The 21407-nt window shown below is 36.4% G+C and overlaps 3 protein-coding genes and 1 pseudogene across 3 annotated transcripts; 2 read left to right on the top strand and 2 right to left on the bottom strand.

Annotated features, from left to right (window-relative positions):
* The first annotated feature begins 8854 nt into the window (after window positions 1-8854).
* LOC148765228 (uncharacterized) lies at window positions 8855-9694 on the top strand (annotated as a pseudogene).
* Window positions 9695-9723: 29 nt separating this feature from the next.
* Window positions 9724-11589, bottom strand: LOC105956306 (GDSL esterase/lipase At4g01130). Its single transcript, XM_088813763.1, has 5 exons — window positions 11151-11589; window positions 10840-11049; window positions 10576-10733; window positions 10203-10476; window positions 9724-10117 (listed from the first exon to the last, which is right to left on the bottom strand). Exons 1-5 carry the CDS (start codon window positions 11371-11373, stop codon window positions 9849-9851), a joined length of 1134 nt encoding a protein of 377 aa, XP_088669889.1. The 5' UTR covers window positions 11374-11589; the 3' UTR covers window positions 9724-9848.
* A 1772-nt stretch (window positions 11590-13361) lies between these two features.
* On the top strand, window positions 13362-16268 carry LOC148765227 (uncharacterized). The gene is made up of 3 exons (XM_088813627.1): window positions 13362-13861; window positions 13940-13993; window positions 14083-16268. The coding sequence occupies exon 3, from the start codon at window positions 14417-14419 to the stop codon at window positions 15995-15997; it is 1581 nt and encodes a 526-aa protein (XP_088669753.1). The 5' UTR covers window positions 13362-13861; window positions 13940-13993; window positions 14083-14416; the 3' UTR covers window positions 15998-16268.
* LOC105956304 (protein SUPPRESSOR OF PHYA-105 1) lies at window positions 16176-20270 on the bottom strand. Its single transcript, XM_088813626.1, has 9 exons — window positions 20009-20270; window positions 19867-19914; window positions 18930-19739; window positions 18646-18803; window positions 17809-18547; window positions 17587-17733; window positions 16731-17048; window positions 16550-16609; window positions 16176-16451 (listed from the first exon to the last, which is right to left on the bottom strand). The coding sequence occupies exons 3-9, from the start codon at window positions 19671-19673 to the stop codon at window positions 16260-16262; spliced, it is 2358 nt and encodes a 785-aa protein (XP_088669752.1). The 5' UTR covers window positions 19674-19739; window positions 19867-19914; window positions 20009-20270; the 3' UTR covers window positions 16176-16259.
* Between the last annotated feature and the right edge of the window lie 1137 nt (window positions 20271-21407).

Below are 21407 nucleotides of genomic sequence, written 5' to 3'. Positions count from 1 at the left end.
AGAACAACCCAAGGGTTTTGAAGATTCTGCCAAGCCTAATCATGTTTTCAAGCTTAAGAAGGCACTGTATAGTCTTAAACAAGCTCCTAGAGCTTGGTATCAAAGACTCACTGACTTCTTACTTGACATACAATTCAATAGAGGAGAGGCAGATAGAACTCTATTTATTAGAAGAACAAATAATCATATCATTATTGTTCAGATATATGTTGATGATATTGTTTTTGGGTCTACTTGTGCTAATCTTTTACAGTCTTTTGTAGATTCTATGTCTCACACTTTTGAAATGAGCATGGTAGGGGAGTTGAATTACTTCTTAGGACTCCAAATCAAACAAACAGGTGAAGGAATGTTTGTAAATCAAAAGAAGTATGCTCTCAATCTGGTCAAAAGATTTGAGTTGGAGTCAGCCAAGCACATGAAAACTCCAATGGGTTCCAGTCAAAAGCTGTCCAAGGATGATGTTGCAGAAGATGTTGACAGCACTCTATACAGAAGCATGATTGGAAGCCTTCTGTATCTAACAGCAAGCAGGCCTGACATTATGTTTAGTGTTTGTGTGTGTGCCAGGTATCAAGCTAATCCCAAAGTCACTCATCTTAAAGCTGTGAAGAGGATTATTAGGTATGTTGCAGGTACAGTAGATTTAGGGATTCAGTTTTTCAAAGACACAAACACAAACTTGATAGGTTTTAGTGATTCTGATTGGGCTGGGGATATTAGTGACAGAAAAAGCACTTCAGGTGCATGTTTTTTTTTTTGGAATAATCTGGTTTCTTGGTTTAGTAGAAAGCAAAATTGTGTATCTCTATCAACAGCTGAATCAGAATATGTAGCTGCTGGAGGGTGTTGTGGTCAACTAATTTGGATGAAACAAATGTTGGGAGATTACGGGTTGACCAGTGATACCCTGACCATATATTGTGATAATTCAAGTGCTATTGACATTTCAAAAAATCCTGTTCAACACTCACGAACTAAACACATAGATATTAAACATCATTTTATTCGTGATATAGTTGAGAAAAATATAGTGTGCTTAAAGTACATTCCTACAGAAGATCAGCTGGCTGATATCTTTACAAAGGCATTAGATTATGAGAGGTTTTCTAAACTCAGAAAATCTCTCGGGATGTGTACTCAATAAACATGTCCTGAAAAATGTTGCAGCACCTCATCAAATATCTTAAGCTGCAACATAATTTATTGAAGCTTAGCTTCTTTAAATAATGACTTCACTGTGATGAATTATTTTTCTAAATAAGTAACTGGAAGTCTTTCACCTTGAAACGTGATCATGCTTCATGTAAACATTTAGGGAATAATTACACTCACATAAGTCAAACTCCTCTATTTTGATAGTCATATCTTAGTAACTGAGGAACCTTCAAACTGAACACTTGATCATGTTCCATGTGAATTGTTTGACTTGAAAATAAGAGTTTATATATATATATATATATAAAAAAAAATATATATATATATTTATATATATATATATATATATATATATATATATATATATATATATATATATATATATATATATAATACAATCTATGCATGTTAGCCAATTTTTTCTCATACTATTAATCATTAATAAATCGGTTTTTCTATTTTTGTGAATATTTCGTGAGTGATAAATATTATTCTTATTATTTATATTGAATTATCACTATTTATATGGGTCATGGGGTTCATGGGTTAGTCTTTTATTTTCCACTAAGTCCACTCCTTATTGTGCCATGTGTCACGTTTTGCTTTAAACTGCCAAAGGAAGTGTTATTCTCCTTAATCACACTTTCTCCAAGAAAAACGCACCCCACTTCTTCATCTTCTCCACTTCGATTTTTCTCAGCAAAAATTAGGGCTTATAAATTTCGTGCTTAATCTTTCAAAAATTCACACCTTCAAATCAAAAGCACAAAGAAGAAATTTTTATCTACTGTATCATGGCATCTCCACCTAGAAATCCCCTTCCAGCCGAAGATGATGTCCACAACGATGCTGCAGCACCTGAACCGGCATAACCAAATCTGGCCATCATTGTTCATCCGGTCAACCTTGATGCTCTTCCTATCAGCTACATTGAACCGGGAGACGAGCTGAATCCGATTGACCCAGACAATTTCGATTTCGTGGGTCCCTCTTCCACTGCCGGAAGATTTCCAACTCGCCGGTCCAAGCGCATGAACCCCTTCCCAGATCTGAATACGGCTGGACCACAACGCCGGAGGGGAGAAAGCTCTCCCAGAAGAGGAGGCAGAGGTGGAAGAAGAGGAGGCAGAGGTGGCCGCACTCCAGTTCGGCCAAATCCACGACGAGGCCTCCATTTGGTAGATGAAGAAACTGATGATGAAGCAGGGGATCCTACTTTTGCAGCAGCAGAGGCTCAAGCTCTATCCTCCAGCTCCTCCGAGTCATCATCCAACATTTCACCTCCCCTAGCATCAACTCAGGGGGAGACATCTCAGCCCAGCATGGCAACAGCAGCCTCTCAACATCCTGTTCCAGAAGGTGTTGCTGCACCTGTTTCTGAAGGTGTTGCGGCACCTGTTCCAGAAGATGCTGCTGCACCCACTGTTTCAGCAAATGTTCCTCAGAATGCTGCTGAGGGTGCTGCTCCTTATCAGGATGAAGAAATGCCTGATTTCTCTGGGATGTCTTCTGCAGAGCATGTTGACATTCCCATTGTTGATGCTCAGGAGTTCACTACTACTGAAGAAACTCCATCCATCCCTCATGCAGACCCTCTGGAAACCCTGGCAGAAGCAGCAGTTCAAGCAGATACATCTCCTCCTCAAGCTGAAGAACCAGAGAAGAGTGATGACAGCTGGGAGGTTCCTTTAGCTGCATTTCGCAAAAAATTGCCATCTTCAGATTCAGACAGTGAATCTTCTGAAGACTCTTCTCAGCAGGAAGAAGATGTTGTCCCACCTGCTGCATCACCTGAACCAGCATACATTCCAGATGAACTGGAAGATTCAGAAGATGAAGACACCTCAGAAGAAGAATAACCAGACTTGGATGGCAAGAATTTGTCAACCCTTTTTGAGGTAAACAATGCCTTCAGTCCTAATTTTTATTTTGAATCTGATTCCATTTTGAGTCCTCAAGTCATGAATTGTCAATTCATTGAGGAAAAGAAAATTTCCAAGGAAGAGTTTGATAGGCATAGAATCACAGCTTTTCTTCATCAAAGAAATATTCTTAGCCTAATTGAGATTGCCTGCTCCTATGATCCCATTGTTGTGAAGGAGTTTTATGCCAACTTGCAAACCTCCTTTTTAAAGAAAAACTCTCCAAACTTTGGCAAAGTTTTTGTTAGAAATTCAATCTTCTCTTTCTCTCCCAAAATTATCAACTCTCATTTACAAACTCCTACTGTGATAGATGAGGATAATTATGGTGATTTTAATGAGGTTTGTAAAGTTATCTCTGGAAACCGTTTAAGAAATTGGCCTGCACACCCCAGAAAATTTAAGGTTTCCCAACTCACTGCTTTTTACTCTGTCCTGTTTAGACTCACAGTGACTAATTGGATTCCATCCAAAAAATGTCTCTGTGGTAACTAAACCTCATGCAGTACTCATGTACAAATTGGGGATGGGATTACCAGTTGATTTTGGCAAACTCTTCTTCAATACTATAGGTCATCTTGCCCAGAAAATTTCACCCTCTACTCATCTTCCTTATCCTTCTCTCATCTATTCCATTTTACTCTCTCAAAACTTGGGCCAAGATGACTCTGAGTATCTTCACACTCCACAAGGCATGATCACTGTATCTCAAAACTTTCTAAGAGCTCCTCATGTCCAAGACCTTGCCTGGAATGGAGATAATTTTCTCTCAAGTGAATCAGGTCAAAATAATCTGGGTACTGAAGGTGTTGCTCCCAATGTTGACAACACTTCTAACCTTCTTGTGTCTGTTCCTAGAGATTTTTTGTTACAGCAGCTTACTCACTCTCTAGCTCAGATTACCTATCACCAGACCATGGTGGACATGCTCCAAAAGGCTCTTTCTGATCAAAAAGGGGGAGAAAAAGGTCATGAGGCTGCAGCTGGAACTTCTCACCCTTTGGATGCCAGAGGCAGAGGGCAAGGAGGAGTCAATGAAGGGGGAGCAAAGAATGAGGGTGAAGATCAAGAAGCAGAGGAGAGCAGTGGATCCAGTGCTGGTGATGGAGGAGCAGCAGCTGACACTGAAGAGACTTTGGAGATTCTACTTTAAATGTTTTCATGAACAATATTTTGATTTTGATCTGTTGTTTATTTTTCCCCTGAACCTTTAATTAGGACTGCACTTTGGTTATTTTTTGTTTAAGTTTGTTGGACTATCTTGCTGGATTTGTTTTGAATTGATCTTTCTATATTTTTGGTATTTTCAAATTCAGGGGGAGTTCTAGCAATATCTCAGGGGGAGTTCTAGCTAAAATTTAGTTTTGATCAGAAAGTTAAAAAGGGGGAGTTTGAAACACGTTGTTATATTTTACAAAAGTGTTTTTAACTCTCTTACTTTCAAACTAAATTTTAGTTATTATTTAGTGGGCTAAGTGTTATTACTTAGTGGGCTAAGTGTTATGACTTAGTGGGTTAAGTTGTGATTAGTGGGTTTAATTGTGGGTTTTATTTTAACTTCCTAACTAACCCACTAACCCATTATCTTGAGTGCTCTTGTGGTTGGTTTTCTTGCAGATCATGGGCTGAGGAGTGGAAGCTTGGCAAGTCTATAAATACCAAACTCAAGACTCAAGAACTCTACAAATTTCGAGGAAACAAAATAGAGTGCTGAAGTTTTATCTCGAGAATTTTAGAGTGTTTCTAGGATCTGTTGTACGTACTCTTTATGAGTACATTATTTGAAATCTAGAATTTTTAATATTTTTCTTTTAGTATCTAGATTTGATTGTAAGAATGATCTTGAAAAAGATTCATTCATAAGGAAGAAGTTTTCGCACCTCTTCTGTTTGTATTCTTAGAATACTGATTTTAATATATTTTTCCGTCCTGTAAAGGGCAAGTTCACAAGTCTTTACTTGTGAACATTTTTTTAATTCTGAGCAGTGTCTTTTAATCCTTATATTTCCGCTGCATGTTGTCTCAAGTGTCATAACATTTCAGATAACATCTCTGTATAATACGAATTCGGGACCATAAATTCTTTCACAAACTTACAAATACTATCGAAGAATGATCCGATGCGATCGGTTGACTTTTCTTCCGTGGTCAACAAATTTTCTTGACTTTCCACCCAAGACCACTTATCGCGTTTGCTTAGAACATCCTTGTCGGATCGATCGTTGCCCGAAATTTCGGCGAGTCGGGCATTTGATCTAACGGAGAAGTAAGCGTTTTCTAGGTGGCTGATGTTTCCCAACAACTTGTCTCGGAGCGTATTTGTTCTAGAACATTCCGAAGTTCTTCTAGAAGCACGTTTCCTCTCGACCACCTTAATATCCACATCTAGTAACTTCACATTTTCCAATAAAGTAGTTGTTTTTTCGTGCATTTTTTGTTTCAACGAATCAAGAAAATAAAGCAAGAGAGTCGATTCTTCGTCGTTGCTTAGATCACTTGTGCTCTCGGATCCATATATCAACTCACATTGCAAGATTTCCCTGTCGTAATCAATTAGTTGTACGTAAATCACAACTTTATAAAACATTAACTTATATATATATATATATATATATATATATATATATATATATATATATATATATATATATAAGTTTTCGAGTTTGAAAAATAAATATATATAAGTACCTCGTGGTGGGACGAGATGAAGGATAAGGGTGAAGCAGCCAAAAGCAAAATCCGGCTTCTTCGGGACTTTCGGAAAGAAAACGTGGAGGTACGATCCTGTGTTGCAGGTCCACCATTGACGCAGAAAGTTCTTCGATCGATTCAAATTGGTAAAGAATCTGAAAAAAAAATATTAAATCAGCCAAAAAAAAAAAAAAAAGAAAAATCTTGCACTTCTTAATTGAATTGAAGCAAAATAAAACTTAAGAAAGTTTTTCTAGAGCAAAAAAAGTGATTTTTTTTTTCTTACCTCAAATAGCAAAAGCCCCAAACAATAGATATTGAACGGAAGCAAGTCTCCGATTGTAAACCCCTCCGGAAAACCGTACCACTTTTTTTCCAGTTGAGAGACGTTCCGCCTCGATAATTTTTCTTGGGTTGTTTTTTGCATCTTCGCGCGAAATTGTCGAGAGAAGAAATTTCTTGGTGCAGATTCCTCTTTTTCGTATTTTCATGGCTCGAACTCGATAATGAATCGATCTCCACTATCGAACCAATGTATTTAACATCCCCATTTTGTAATAAAATAAACGAGGACGGACGTAATTCGAGTAAAGCGATCCTTTGAGTATGTGCAACGTCCACTATATGCACGATTTGCCGGAACAAAAGCAGTCTGTCGTTCTTGATTGCGCCACGGCCGTTGGATTGTAGCCATATTCTCTTAAGTTAATTCCAAAATCGGAAAATTCGGGAGTTTTGCAACCGACACTATCTGTCGTTTTCTGCGTCGTAGCTTGTCCGAGGAAAAACTTGGAGAAACTAGAAGAATGGAGAGTTTTATATCGACTACTCGAATTTGATTCCGACGAGTGTTTATCATTATTATTTTGAGTAAACTGCAAAAACTACCCCTGTGTAATCTCGAAATAGCAAAAACCCCCCTGTGATAAATAAACTAGCAAAAACCTCCCCTGTGAAATTATTTAAATAGCAAAAACCCCCCTATGGAACTATTTGAGGGTTGACTTGATATAAAAAGACACAAATACCCCTGGAGTCTTGCAATTAATAAATTCTTATATTTTATAAATATTTTAATTATTTTATTTAAAAAATAATCAATTTAGTTGTTTTATATTTTTTTTAATTTCTAAACAAACAAATTAAAAAGAATAAATATACATATAATATGTATATATATAAATACATTTTGAGGGACAATTTTGTCATTTCAAGTCTAAAAAATCAGCTAGGGGGGATTCTGCCTTTGACTAAATTTCACAGGGGGTTTTTTGCTAGTTTATTTATCACAAAGGGGGTTTTCGCTATTTTAAGATAACACAGGGGTAGTATTTGCAGTTTACTCTTATTATTTTTGTCGTACACGAAATCTTCATCTCCGATTTTGTTCAAATCAAAATCATTTACTATCTTCAAATTGGTAGCGCGGGTTGAATTACCGGGACAGTCACTAGTAGTAGTAGTACTAGTGGTTGAAATATTACGAATATTCGTCGTTACTTCTTCTTCGTTTTTAGCTGCTTCTTGTGAATGCTCCATTGTAAATTACCAGAAACACGAGGGCTCATGTGAATTGACTAACACAAAAGAGAAAAAAATTCGAACATTAAATTAGAATATTATTTTTGTAAATAAATATTGTTTTCCTCCAAAATATGTATTAAAATAATAATTAAAAGGGCCGGCGGATGATTGAGAAAAGGCCCACTGAAAACCACATCTTAGGGTTGTACGTTATAGCCAATAGGGGCCCAACATTCTGTTTACCCTTCTTTTGCTGACATGTCAACAATTTACGAATGGGATTCTTTTTCTTTTTTAAATATATTTTTTTTTATTATTACGTCAGTTTTGGTTTAAAGCTAATTAAATACTTATTAATCAACACACTGAAGAAGAATTTTGATTTAATAATTAAAGCAACTTTGCTGATAAAATAAAATATATTGTACAAAATCGATGAAGAGAGAAGGATGATGAAAAATAGTCATAAAATCGAAAAGAAGCAAAATTCACAATTGTTCGAGCTGTTGAATATCCTTTCACATTGCATAGTTTAAAAAACGCGAAGCTAAGCACAATCGTTTCCAAATATGGCATAGAAAAAACCGGGAGGTTTTGTGCGCGGACAATAAAAAGCCATACGAAAGCTGCTAGTTAACTTAACAAGCAAACCTGGATTTAAAAATTTAAAAAAAAAATCGAAAAACTATTATTGCATCATTCTTTGCTACTACTTTATTAAAACTGCATTTCACATGCTCCATCTGTCACATACAAAAACCGGAATTTATGGCGGTTTACGTTTCACATTCATTATGCATATATATGGGAAAAAAATTGGCTCGAACCATATGCATGGGGTATGTAGCAGACATAGCAATTATTCCAGCACAAACGTAGTAGATCAGAGGAGTCAGTTGAGCATCCTCTACAAGAACGTACAAATTGAAACAAACACATTACTCGATCATACATATGACCTTTCAGACTGTATAATTGAAAGAAAAGACTTGGACTTGCAATTCATCAGCTTGGAATATAAGTAAATAAACAGCATGGTTCCGATACAGGTTCAAATTATTTCATATGTAGCTAGACTAGCAACATTAATTCAATGTATGGATTATTTAATTCATGAACCACTGCAGCACTCTTATGCAGCATTAGTATTTAAAAAGAAAGAAAAAAAGAGAGACTCCACTCCATGAGCCTCATAATTAAAACATGATTTTGGGTCAATTAGCCAGAGACTCCACATTTCAGAAAAGAAAAAAATAGTTATAACGCCACTTACTTAACAAATAAAAAACTCAACAAATTACGAAAACAAAAGAAAAATGAATTGGTACAGAGTGATGTCTAGTGTTTATAACATGAACAATTTCTACTTTCTATTATGTGGTAGCATAGTTGAAAAACTAGTGTAAGTTTGTGTGGATAATAACAAAAAGACGTACCATTGCCAGTTTGTTGCCGGTACATGTATAATATACCCCTGTCACACCACAAATAACAAAGTCAGATACAAAATACAAACCAATTCAGCAGAATAGCTATCATTATTCAGATTATCTTCAAATATGTATGAAAATCAAGCCCGTAATCTGTGGAGAAGCGGTGCTAATCACAGCTTATCGTAATCCCACCTTCGGTATTGCCTTTCCCGTTTGCGAAAAGAGTCGATTTAGTGTATCAAAACCTAGGAAATCGGTCGTCGAATTATTATAGTGTCCCGGATTATAAATTTGTAGCTCCTGTTGTAGGATTTCTAGCCTACGATTCAAATAAAAGCTCGATAAATTACGGACTTATTGAGCTTAAATTAATGGGGGATGATCCCATTATCGTCTGCTTTCCGGATATTTTCGTTGAAGAAAACGGTATGAAATGTGTCCGATTCGACGCTAATGGCACGATCGAGTTGAGCGACGTGGAGGCGAAGAACTCATGTTTCGTGAGAAGGCAAGGCCATTTTTCCGTGGTTGTACCTTATTATCAAGAAGTGGTGGATGATTGTGGGGATTGCATGTGGTGGAGTTGTGGGATTAATAATCTTGATTGTTGTGATTTTCGTTGCGTACAAGTGGATTAAACGGAAGAGAATCAAGAAAATGGAGAGGCAAACCGAAAGAAACGAGGAATTGGACACGATTTGGATCGGCCGGAGCAGAATGCCTTCTGCTGCATGTGTTAGAACACAACCAGTTCTTGAAAATAGCTATCTTCCTTAACTTTTAATTTATTTTTTACACTTCTTGAAATTTTATTGTACTTACAAAAGAAATTATTATACTTTTCTTGCCATTGATCAATCATTGTTTAACTGTAATATGTTGTTTGGTATGTGTGTGTGTGTGTGAGAGAGAGAGAGAGAGAGAGAGAGAGAGAGAGAGAGAGAGAGAGAGAGAGAGAGAGAGAGAGAGAGAGAGAGAGAGAGAGAGAGAGAGAATCATAAAAAACAAGAACTTTATATTTAAGTTCATTTGATTTCATTGTTCAGCATATACATTATTAGTAAACATACAGCTGATTATTCTTGCTGATTAGCAGCATTATTATATATATATGAGATATTCAACCAATAGGTTGAATATCACAGAGCTGATTAAGAGAAAACTGTGGATCAAAGTAAGAACCACTAAGTATAGCAGATGCCTTAATTTTATTAGCATTCTCAGTCAGATGAATCCCATCCCAGCTCACGTATTTCTCCGGGTCGCCGCACGCAGAAGCAGTTACTTTCTGTCCGTTCATCTCCTTCGTGTTTCCGCAAAATACTTGCGGGTCGAAATTGTACGACCCACCTCCATATCCACAGCATGCAGTTATCCCATGTTCCAACCCTTAAAAAAAAAAAACGGAGCACGTTAATCGGCTTAAAGTGAATTATTACGAAATTTTTAGTAGTTTCGAAAAAAAAAAAATTACCATGGGATGTGGGGTTTTGGTAGAGCTCGAGTTGAATGGCGTGATTGTCTACGTAAATGACGTTTGCGTCCTTGAGTTCTTCTTGTCTTGCTTGTTGGAGTGATTCTTTGAGGGCGGAATTGTAATCTCTCACTGCATTGTTGAAAGAGATCATGCATCCTGATTGGTCGATATCGGATTCGTCGTGCGAGACTTGTGTTAGTACTGCTGCGTAACACCCCATCGGAGCAAGATTAAGCACCAAAAACGAGCGCCCGCCTAATCGGTAGAGCTCCTGATAAATTTAGAGTGTTGATTATTTTTATTTTTTTTTAATTTTTATCTAATTTGTTTATATATATATATATATATATATATATATATATATATGTACCTTGATGGCATTGGTGATTTCTTGAACGATTTGTGGGCCGTACTGCTTAACTCCATCAGCGCCTAACGAGGCGATGTCATGGCTGATGTCATACTGCCCGATGTAGATTGTGTAGAGTGCTTTTCCGAATATATCCGGTTGTGGAAGATTTGTTTCTCCTATATATATCAACGAACAAATATTCAAATATTTCAAAAAAAAAAAAAAAACCCGGCATTTTTATATATATGTGGAGAAAAAAATTGGTGTAATTATTATTATTACCTTGTGACTTGGATTCATCAACTCTTGCCTTAAATTGCTTCATTTGGTTGATTTGAACAGCCAAATAAAAAGGGCTAACTCCCGTGTCGAATAAGGACGTGTTTGGCTGCAATACGGGAGAAGCCGATACAGCGAAGTTGACTCCGTGTTTGTAATCAGATCCAATTGATTGCAGGTAAGGGCTTAGAAATGGCAATCCCATTGCTTGAGCTGCATTTTATTAAAAAATCACAAAAATGAAAAAAAAAAAGTGACTCTTGAATTTTTATTTCTTAAAGAAAAAGAAAACATATAATTATAATTATAATTACCGAGAAAATCGATGTATAGCCTTCCATCGGTAGTTCGACCGGTTGGTTTGCTGAAATAGGTCATGCCGTTTGGAGAGGGCTGAGATGGAAAAGCCGAGTAAAATCCACCGGTATCGGAATTTGAGTCGCCGAAATTGAAGATGGCCTCGTAAGCACATTTTGCGTAGCTTGAAGGAGAAAACGTCAGCAATAAAACGATCGGAAAAATGAGGATTTGCGCCATTTTTTTTTGTTTGTTGAAGTAATCGAAAAGGTGGTGAGAAAGATCGAAACGACGAGGTGGTTTATATAAGGGTCGTTTTCACCAAGGAATTTAAAGACACGAAGACAAAAATTTAGGCGAGTAGATCACAACGTACGACCTAACCGTGTTTAAGGATGTCGATACAAATGTTTCGAACTAGAAAAGTGGTTGCTCTATTAATGAATTTTTCGCAACGAAAGAATGACATAATTCTTGCTACATTTTATTTAATGAGAAAATTAAATCAACAGTTGAATCTGCAACTACTATGACATAATAATATGGTTATGAACAAAGGGACAAGGAGTATAAGTGAAGAGATGAAGAAAAAGAAATAAAACTTTCAATCCAAATTAAATAATTATTATATCAGAAATCTTCGATTTTTTCTCGAGAATATTTTTCTGTAATGAAGCTTGTTAAGTCAGAACTTCGTAGTCGGATATGGGATTAAGTGTTGAATGATTTTTTTGTCTCGTGCATTGAAAATGTGAACAGAAACTGAAACGAAAACGAGAAATTTACGACTATTGTTTAATAAATATTTGTAGTTTCTACATTTCTTATTATTTGTAGTTTCCGTCACTTTTACGGTTTAATAAATATTTTCCGACACCGTCGAAAATTTTCCGGTATCGCGACGGCCTATCTTTTTTCCCGATATCCTTGTAACGCCAATCAATTATATCATCAAATGCCGGAGCATCGCACCAATGGCAGAAGTTGTTGTATTTCATCCATCGAACAAAGCAGTGTGTATGAAAAGCATGTCCGCACGCGGGGACCACCGATATCTGATCACCGATATTCGGGCCCCGCGTACATATCCTACAAACCGGCATACCCTAATCCTTGGTCAACATTCACAACTATAGCCTTCGATAACATTAAAATTTCACAACTCTAGTCCACCATTGCCGCAGAAAGTTCTTCGATCGATTCAAATTGGAAAAGAATTTGAAAACAAAATATTGAATCAAACCAATGTATTTAACATCCCCATTTGGTAATAAAATAAACGAAGACGGCCAAAATTCGAGTAGAGCAATCCTTCGAGTATGTGCAACGTCCACTATATGCACGATTTAATTGCCGGAACAAACGCAGTCTGTCGTTCTTGATTAATGCACCACGGCCGTCGGATTGTAGCCACTCTCTTAAATTAATTCCAAAACCGGAAAATTCGGGAGTTTTGGAACCGACACTATCTGTCGTTTTCTGCGTATGTTGTCCGAGGAAAAACTTGGAGAAACTAGAAGAATGGAGAGTTTTATACCGACTACTCGAATTTGATACCGACGGGTGTTTATCATTATTATTTTCGTCGTACACGAAATCTTCATCTCCGATTTTGTTCAAATCAAAATCATTTACAATCTTTAAAGTGGTTACGGTTGAATTCCCGTTACTAGTAGTAGTAGAAATATTACGATTATTCGTCGATATTTCTGCATTTTTAGCTGCCTCGTTTGCCTCGTATGAATGCTCCATTGCAAATTACCTCAAACACAAGTCTGTTTTTTTCTGTTTTCTGCAAGGATGGATCATGATTGAATGATTTATTTGATTTTCTAACACTATATATATTAACAACATTCATAAACCATAAACTTCAAAAAACAAATAAAAAATAATTCAAGTGTTTTAATTAGAATTCAAGATCAAATATTTATTTTTGTAAATAAATTAGAACTAACATGCAAAAGCAAAATCAAATTAAACAAAATACTTGCTCAATACATGAATCCCATTTCCTTGAGCAAACTGCAAATTAGATGATTCAAACAGCCCAAATTAATTAACAATCATAAATGTAATTAGAACATAACAATGTCATTAAAGGATCTCCAATTCCAAATAACCAGTGTCATTTTAAAGTATAAAAGTAGAGGAGTCACGTGACCACTCTTCCATAACTTGGTGTACTCAACACAACTTTAAGAATCAAATTTTTTTTATACCATTTTAGGAAAACCTAATTTGTTTCAAGTTTTTACCACTACATATGCAGCCCAACAACAACACCATTATCTTCAATGTGAACAATATAAGCTTATGCATTTTTTCTCACATTACTAATACCGTTGATTACGAATATGGATGCTCGAACCATCGCTAGAGTGACGAGGTTCGAGCAGAGCAGACACGTGAGAAGAGATCTCTGGGGAGTCGTCCACCCATTTGCGCGGGTGATTATCGGACGATTGTCGACGATGAGACGAAAGCGTCAAAGGAAGAATAAGCAAAAGAAGATTCGTCGGATTCGTGTTGCGGCGGAATATATTATTCAGCGGATGAATGATGGTGAAGTGTATTTTGAAGCTGCAATGAGGGTGATGGATACTGATGAATGGAATATATTTGAAAGATTCTTCCTCCGTCTAAGCCGGAACAGGAGAACGTATCTGCACACATGGACAAGGGTAGATTTTCAACGACTAATAGACGACCCTTACGAGCCAGCACAGTGAGTAAAAATTCTAGGTTACGAATTTATTACACTATTTTAATTTTAATTTTAATTTTAATTTTAATTTTTATTTAGGCTTCCGGTGGAGATGGAGTAGCTGCAAGAGGAAGATGCCTAGAAGCCACCACAGTAAGTAAAAAAACAATTTTAATTTTACTTTTCTAATTTATTATATTATTATTATTTTTATTTTTATTTTTATTTTTATTTTTATTTAGATACGATATGGTGGAGATGGAGCAGAAGATGTATCTGCAAGAGGAAGGAAGATGTTGAGAAGTGGCGCCGTGATTTTTTTTCTTAAGTTTTTAGTTATCAACTCCTAAAAGCGAGCCGATTAATTGCCCCTTTTTTTTTTCTTGAATTAAACTTGGAATTCTATTTTTATTATCTCAATTAATCTTTGCCCTTTCGTGTGTGTGTGTGAGAGAGAGAGAGAGAATCGTGTTTTTTGATTACATACTAAAATCGGTTAAATTAATTTTGAGAAAAGCGGTTTTATAATCCGATTTAATTTTGAGAAAATAATTTTACTCCACCACCACCGTCACAATGATTAAACACCGGAACATTCACCCCCTCCGCCGCATCGCCGCCGTAAACCCCCAAAGTTTCCACTCAGCCACCACCACTACCACCACCGCCGCCGACCACGACGAGCAACTACTCTCTAACATAAAATCGAAATCCGAACTCGTAAAGTCATACACCGTGACACCGCCGATCAAACCCTGGCCCCAAAAGCTCACCACCAAGCGCCTCTGCTCCATCATCGCCCAGCAGCAAAACGTCGATCTCGCCCTCCAAATTTTCCACTACGCCGGCAATTACCACCCTAATTTCCGCAATAATTACGACACCTACCACTCCATCATCCACAAGCTCTCCCGCCGCCGCGCCTTCGAACCCATAAACTCCCTATTGAAGGAACTGCGCGAATCCCAAACCAAATGCGGCGAAGATCTCTTCATCACTCTTATCAGAAACTACGGCATTGCCAGCAAACCCAAAGAGGCGATCAGAATATTCCTCCAAATCAACGATTCCGGTGTTCAAAGGTCAGTTAGGTCATTCAACACTCTGCTCAACGCTCTAGTTCAGAACAAGAAATACGATTCCGTTCACATTATGTTCAAGAACAGCCGGAAAAGATTCGATATTGTGCCCAATGTTTTCACTTGCAATATACTGCTGAAAGCTCTGTGTAAAAAGGACGACGTCGAAGGTGCAGTCAAGGTGCTCGATGAAATGCCGAGCATGGCTATGGTTCCAAATGTGGTGAGCTACACTACGATTATGGGCGGGTATGTGGATAGAGGCGATATGGTGGGAGCAAAGAGAGCTTTCAACGAGCTTCTAGATCGAGGGTGGTTGCCCGATGCAACAACATACACTGTATTAATGGACGGGTTTTGTAAATTGGGAAAATTTATCGATGCAACGAAAGTGATGGATGAAATGGAGGAAAATGGGGTCGAGCCGAACGACGTTACATATAGTGTTATGATCGAGGCATTGTGTAAAGAAAATAAATCGGGTGAAGCTTTGAACATGATTAGTGATATGCTCGAGAAGAAATACGTACCTAGCTCTGGTTTATGTTGTCGGGTGATTGATGCGTTGTGTAGAGAAGGGAAAGTGGATAAAGCGTGCGATTTGTGGACGATATTGTTGATCAAGAATTGTACTCCAGATAATGCTATATTAAGCACGCTTATACATTGGTTGTGCAACGAAGGGAAGATTTGGGAAGCGAGAAAGTTGTTTGATGAGTTCGATAGGGGTTCGATTCCCAGTGTTTTGACGTATAATACACTCATTGCGGGTATGTGTGATAAAGGGGAGTTGTGTGAAGCGGGGAGGTTGTGGGATTGCATGGTGGAAAGGGGGTGCCCCCCGAATTCTTTCACTTATAACTTGCTTATAAAAGGGTTCTGCAAAAAGGGTTACGCGAAGGAAGGGATTAGGGTTTTGGAGGAGATGTTGGATAAAGGGTGCCCTCCGAATGAATCGACTTATTCTATCTTGATTAAAGGGCTTTGTGAATCTGGATGCGAATCGGATATATCGAATGTGCTTAATGTTGTTGCCTCTAGTAAGTGGAAATTAAATCCGATTCTTGGAAAGTTTTAGTCGACAAATTTGTTGCTAATCGTGGTAGCACGGGCGTCACTTTGGAAAGAATATTGTCGGCCGATTCTTCAATTGAGACGACGAGTGCTACTTAGAGGTCAATTAGCACTCGAATTAGCTAAGGTTTTGCTCTTATGTTTTCTCGTTTTAGTAAGTTAAATAGCTTCAAGGTTGATTCAAGTGTTGGGCAAAAAATCATATTCGTATTCATACGGAAGTTGTTCGTTCATCTCCTCAATTAATCGAAAAATGGAACTCGTCTTCAAACCAATTTTAATACCTTTATGCTTCCACTTGAATTCGCAGCAACAACCATTTGTGATTTTCGTCTCCAACACAAACTCGAAACGAACTGCCCATTTCCTTCACTGGTCTCGTTTCCCGATATGGGGTCCACGTATCCGAATTCGTGACTAGTAATCGGCATTGGCAACGATCGATAATAAGCATAAACCTAAACAAATATTCCAATTAATTAAATATATCTATATATATATACATCCATAGGATACATCATTGTAATTTGTAATAATAGAAGAAGAAGAAAATCACCTCATTAGTTTCAGAACCACAAGCTATATATCCATCCAACACTGCCAGGCCAACAAAATTCTACATAGATAGATACATGATAGATACAAAGTTAGAGAAACCCAAAAAAAAAATTAATAAAAAATAAAAAAATAGAGTAAAACTAAAATTAATTTATGGGTTTAAGTAAAAACTAATTTACCTTCTCATTAGTATGTCCACTAAAGGTCAAATTGCAAGCATTGGAGGATAATCCCTCTAAGCTTGTTTTCTTCAAATCCCACAACTTCAACGTATTATCCGTCGATGCGGATACGATAGTTTCCGGATCCAAAAACCTCACATAGCTAACGGCATTTTCGTGGCCCACTAACGTGCACCATGGAATTCTCGTGTGGCGCAAATCGTAGCCGTAGATTTTATAATCGGCGGATCCGAATGCCATTAAGTGAGAGGAGTATTCGGAGAATTGTACGCAACAAATATTGGCGGGGTTCCAAATCGTGTCGATTGAGTTTCTCTGTACAATCAAAGTGAAGATAAGCAGTAGTAGCGAAGGCAACATACTGTGTATTTTATAAAGATATTTGTAAATTTTTCGAGTAGTGTTTTATTGTCAATATTAACTAATGACTAAAGATTAAGAGTGGAAATCGAACAGATCGGACCGAAATTAGAAGTTTCGGAAAAAAAGAGAAAACCTAATTCGCTTTTCATTCCAATGAAATTGGGATTTTGGAAACTGTAGGGAAAAAGCTTATTCCAAAGTCGGAAATTATCGGATCGGAATCGGTGGAATTCACAATTTCCAATTTTTTTAAAATACATAATAAAGATACTGATATTATATGTGTAACTTTCGGAAATATTTTGAAAATTAAATCGGACGGAAAATCGGGATCAAATATGTATTCCAATTCCGTTTAGAAAACATCGGAAAAATCAGAAATCGGAATAAAAATTAAAAAATGTCGTCCCACATCGAAATATTCAGATCAAAATGTGCGGAATGCAAAAATTCCGTTCCAATTTCCTCCGATACGAAAGATATAATATACCTCATTGATACTCCATATTCTAACAGAACAATCGTCTCCACCGCTAGCAAACTTTGTCGGATCGACGTGGGAAAAATCGACCGACCACGCTCTCTTCCGGTGTTCGTCGTATCTGGCAAATACTTGTCCGGTGCTCGCATCCCACATCTGAAAATGATTTAATTAACTACAAAATAAAAGTATAATTCAAGAGTATAATCGATCACGAAATTCTAATCGTACCTGCACCAAGCCATCATAATCGGTCGAAGCCAAATTGTTTTTGATGTAGTTATTCCAACAAATACAACTAAGTTTCGATTTATTCGACATTTCAAGAACCGGATATTGAACGTCGATATTTGCATCCAAAAGAGAATCGAGCTCAAATATCTTGATTTTCTTCGAAACCCCAGCAACCCCAATGAACTCTTCGTCGCGGTCAAAGCTCAACGAGCATATGACGTTACTCGAGTCAAGAAACTCCCTATTTTTTAATGTTCCACACACTTCAAACTTGTTGTATCGAGCAAACTTACAAATACTATCAAAGAATGATCCGACGCGATCGGTTGACTTTTCTTCCATGGTCAACACATTTTCTTGACTTTCCACCCAAGACCACTTATCGCGCTTGCTTAGAACATCCTTGTCGGATCGATCGTTGCCCGAAATTTCGGCGAGTCGGGCATTTGATCTAGCGGAGAAGTAAGCGTTTTCTAGGTGGTTGATGTTTCCCAACAACTTGTCCCGGAGCGTATTTGTTCTAGAACATTCCGAAGTTCTTCTAGAAGCACGTTTCCTCTCGACCACCTTAATATCCATATCTAGTAACTTCATATTTTCCAATAAAATAGTTTTTTTTTCGTGCATTTTTTGGTTCAATGAATCAAGAAAATAAAGCAAGAGAGTCGATTCTTCGGCGTTACTTAGATCATTTGTGCTCTCGGATCCATATATCAACTCACATTCCAAGATTTCCCTGCCATAATCACGATTAGTTGTACGTAAATCACAAATTCATAAAACATTATTATATATATAAGTTTTCGAGTTTGAAAAATAAATATATATAAGTGCCTCGTGGTGGGACGAGATGAAGGATAAGGGTGAAGCAGCCAAAAGCAAAATCCGGCTTCTTCGGGACTTTCGGAAAGAAAACGTGGAGGTACGATCCTGTGTTGCAGGTCCACCATTGCCATAGAAAGTTCTTCGATCGATTCAAATTGGAAAATAATCTGAAAACAAAATATTGAATCAGCAAAAAAAAAAAAAAGAAAATTCTTGCACTTCTTAACTGTATTGAAGCAAAATAAAACTTAAAAAAGTTTTTCTAGAGAAAAAAAGTGATTTTTTTTTCTCACCTCAAATAGCAAAAGCCCCAAACAATAGATATTGAACGGAAGCAAGTCTCCGATACTAAACCCCTCCGGAAAACCGTACCACTTCTTTTCCAGTTGAGAGACGTTCCGCCTCGATAATTTTTCATCGTCTGTTTTTTGCATCTTCGCACGAAAATTGTCGATAGAAGAAATTTCTTGGTGCAGATTCCTCTTTTTCGTGTTTTCATGGCTCGAACTCGATAATGAATCAATCTCCACTATCGAACCAATGTATTTAACATCCCCATTTTGTAATAAAATAAACGAGGACGGCCGTAATTCGAGTAAAGCAATCCTTTGAGTATGTGCAACGTCCACTATATGCACGATTTGCCGGAACAAACGCAGTCTGTCGTTCTTGATCGCATCACGGCCGTTGGATTGTAGCCATTCTCTTAAATTAATTCCAAAATCGGAAAATTCGGGAGTTTTGCAACCGACACTATCTGTCGTTTTCTGCGTAGCTTGTCCGAGGAAAAACTTGGAGAAACTAGAAGAATAGAGAGTTTTGTACCAACTACTCGAATCTGATTCCGACGGATTTTTACTATTATTTTCCTCATACGCAAAATCTTCATCTCCGATTTTGTTCAAATCAAAATCATTTACCGTCTTTAAATTGGTAACTGTTGAATTCCCATTACTAGTAGTGGTAGAAATATTACGATTATTCGTCGTTAATTCTGCATTTTTAGCTGCCTCGTTTGCCTCGTGTGAATGCTCCATTGCAAATTACTACAAACACAATTTTTTTCTTCTTTTCTTTTCTTTTCTATATATATGAACCATAAACTTCAAAAAAAAAAAAAATGAATACAAGTGTTTTAATTAATTAGAGAATTCAAAATCAAATATTTATTTATGTAAATAAATTAGAACTAACATGCAGAAGCAAAATCAAATTAAAGAAAATACTTACTGGGGAAAAAAGAAAATGAAAAATCAGGATCCCATTTCCTTGAGCAAACTGCAAATTATATAAATGTAAGAAAAAAAACAAGAAATTAAATTATATCTGAATCCTATGTTTCCGTGCAGAAACAAATGCAGAAAGTTCTTACCAGAAGCCCATGTTTCTTACAGCAAATCCAATTACAGTTCTTTAGCGTTTACCCACACTTATCACATATACATATACACACACATATATACACACATATGTGTGTGTGCGTGCGCGCGTGTATGGTAACATAGTACAATCTAAGGTGGCAGCAGCACGCATTTTCTTTTTGGGAACTTGTGCAGTATTATTACTACTTATTGACAAACAACACTTAACATAATTATTACTCCCTCCGTTTCCTATTAAGAGTCGTTTTTGACTTTGAACAAAAATTAAGAAGCTCAATAAATATGTCTTGATTTTATGTAAAATAAATTAGAAAGGCTAAAATAACCTTGATTATTTAATAATGTGATAAGAGAGAATTAATACTTATAGTTGAATTAATAAGGTTAAAATAGGAAAAAATGCATTTAATGCAGTATTGGAAATCTAAAGTGACAGATAATATGGAACAAAAATATTTTTAAAAAGGAACAGTTATTGTGGAATTGAGGGAGTAATTAATTTTCAACATGTTTTTTGGTTTGAAGTTTGATTAAATAAGGTCCACTTAATTGCTTATCCAATCAAGTTCAAATATAAATATATGTATATACTGTGCAGTACGGATACGAAAACGGCGATACGAAGAAATTGGGAAACGAACAACATGTTCCAAAACTGATAAATGCGGGAACTTGAGAGAAGCGTGGAAACATTAAAAGTATATGGGTTTATTTATAAATATATAAGCTATATAAATTCATGTTAAATATTAATATTAAAAATAAATATTATTATAAACTATCAATTTACAATTGATATTTTATAATTAGAGAAATATTTTAGAATTGATAGTTTACAATTATAAACTGTTAAATTAAGTAAATAAGTATTTAAAAAAAATCTACTATTAAGATATTTCAAACTTTTTAAAAATTACAAGATGGCCCGTAACAACGGGTTTGTACGTATCCGAAATGTGAATTATGTTAGGAAATTGGATTTCCCTTTGTATAACAAATGGTTTCCTCAATAAGAAGAAAACTAGGTACGAAATATTGAAAGGGCAGAGCAGTACATCTGAACAAAGCGTGGGCAGTATGGCCCACATACACCAATTTGGGATGTCATAGAAATTGGTGACAACAGGAATTTTTTTTTTTTTTTTTTTTTTTTTTTATAGATATTTGGATTACAGATATGTACATAATCACACAATTCAATTTACGTATCCGAAATGTGAATTATGTATATACGTGTGCTTAGTAATTAGTAGTAACTTATTTAAATGTACAGTTCAAATCCACCCAATGTAAGTAACTAGGTGTAGCATTTAACTTTCCGTAGTTTTCTGCTAATTGTATGGCATTATAGTAAATACAGTAACCTGGGAGATATTTTTTTTTCTAAAA

This window comes from Erythranthe guttata, chromosome 14 (genome assembly GCF_056151865.1).
Source record: "Erythranthe guttata isolate IM_541 chromosome 14, IM_541, whole genome shotgun sequence".
In the NCBI taxonomy this organism is placed as follows: Eukaryota; Viridiplantae; Streptophyta; class Magnoliopsida; order Lamiales; family Phrymaceae; genus Erythranthe; species Erythranthe guttata.
The sequence above is the reverse complement of the archived record's forward strand: the minus strand, read 5'-3'. Positions and strand labels throughout refer to the sequence as shown.

Excerpts from the sequence above, each read along its gene's own strand:
- LOC105956304 (XM_088813626.1), bottom strand. The coding sequence starts at position 19,673 with ATGGAGCATTCACACGAGGCAAACGAGGCAGCTAAAAATGCAGAATTA. Across the intron at positions 17,049-17,586 it reads GAATATGGAGTATCAATGAG|AGAAACTCAATCGACACGAT; the intron begins GTATATTATATC and ends TTGATTGTACAG. Across the intron at positions 16,452-16,549 it reads GTGGTTCTGAAACTAATGAG|GTTTATGCTTATTATCGATC; the intron begins GTGATTTTCTTC and ends ATATTTGTTTAG.
- LOC148765227 (XM_088813627.1), top strand. The coding sequence starts at position 14,417 with ATGATTAAACACCGGAACATTCACCCCCTCCGCCGCATCGCCGCCGTA.
- LOC105956306 (XM_088813763.1), bottom strand. The coding sequence starts at position 11,373 with ATGGCGCAAATCCTCATTTTTCCGATCGTTTTATTGCTGACGTTTTCT. Across the intron at positions 10,477-10,575 it reads AAATCACCAATGCCATCAAG|GAGCTCTACCGATTAGGCGG; the intron begins GTACATATATAT and ends TAAATTTATCAG. Across the intron at positions 10,118-10,202 it reads CCAAAACCCCACATCCCATG|GGTTGGAACATGGGATAACT; the intron begins GTAATTTTTTTT and ends TTTTTTTTTAAG.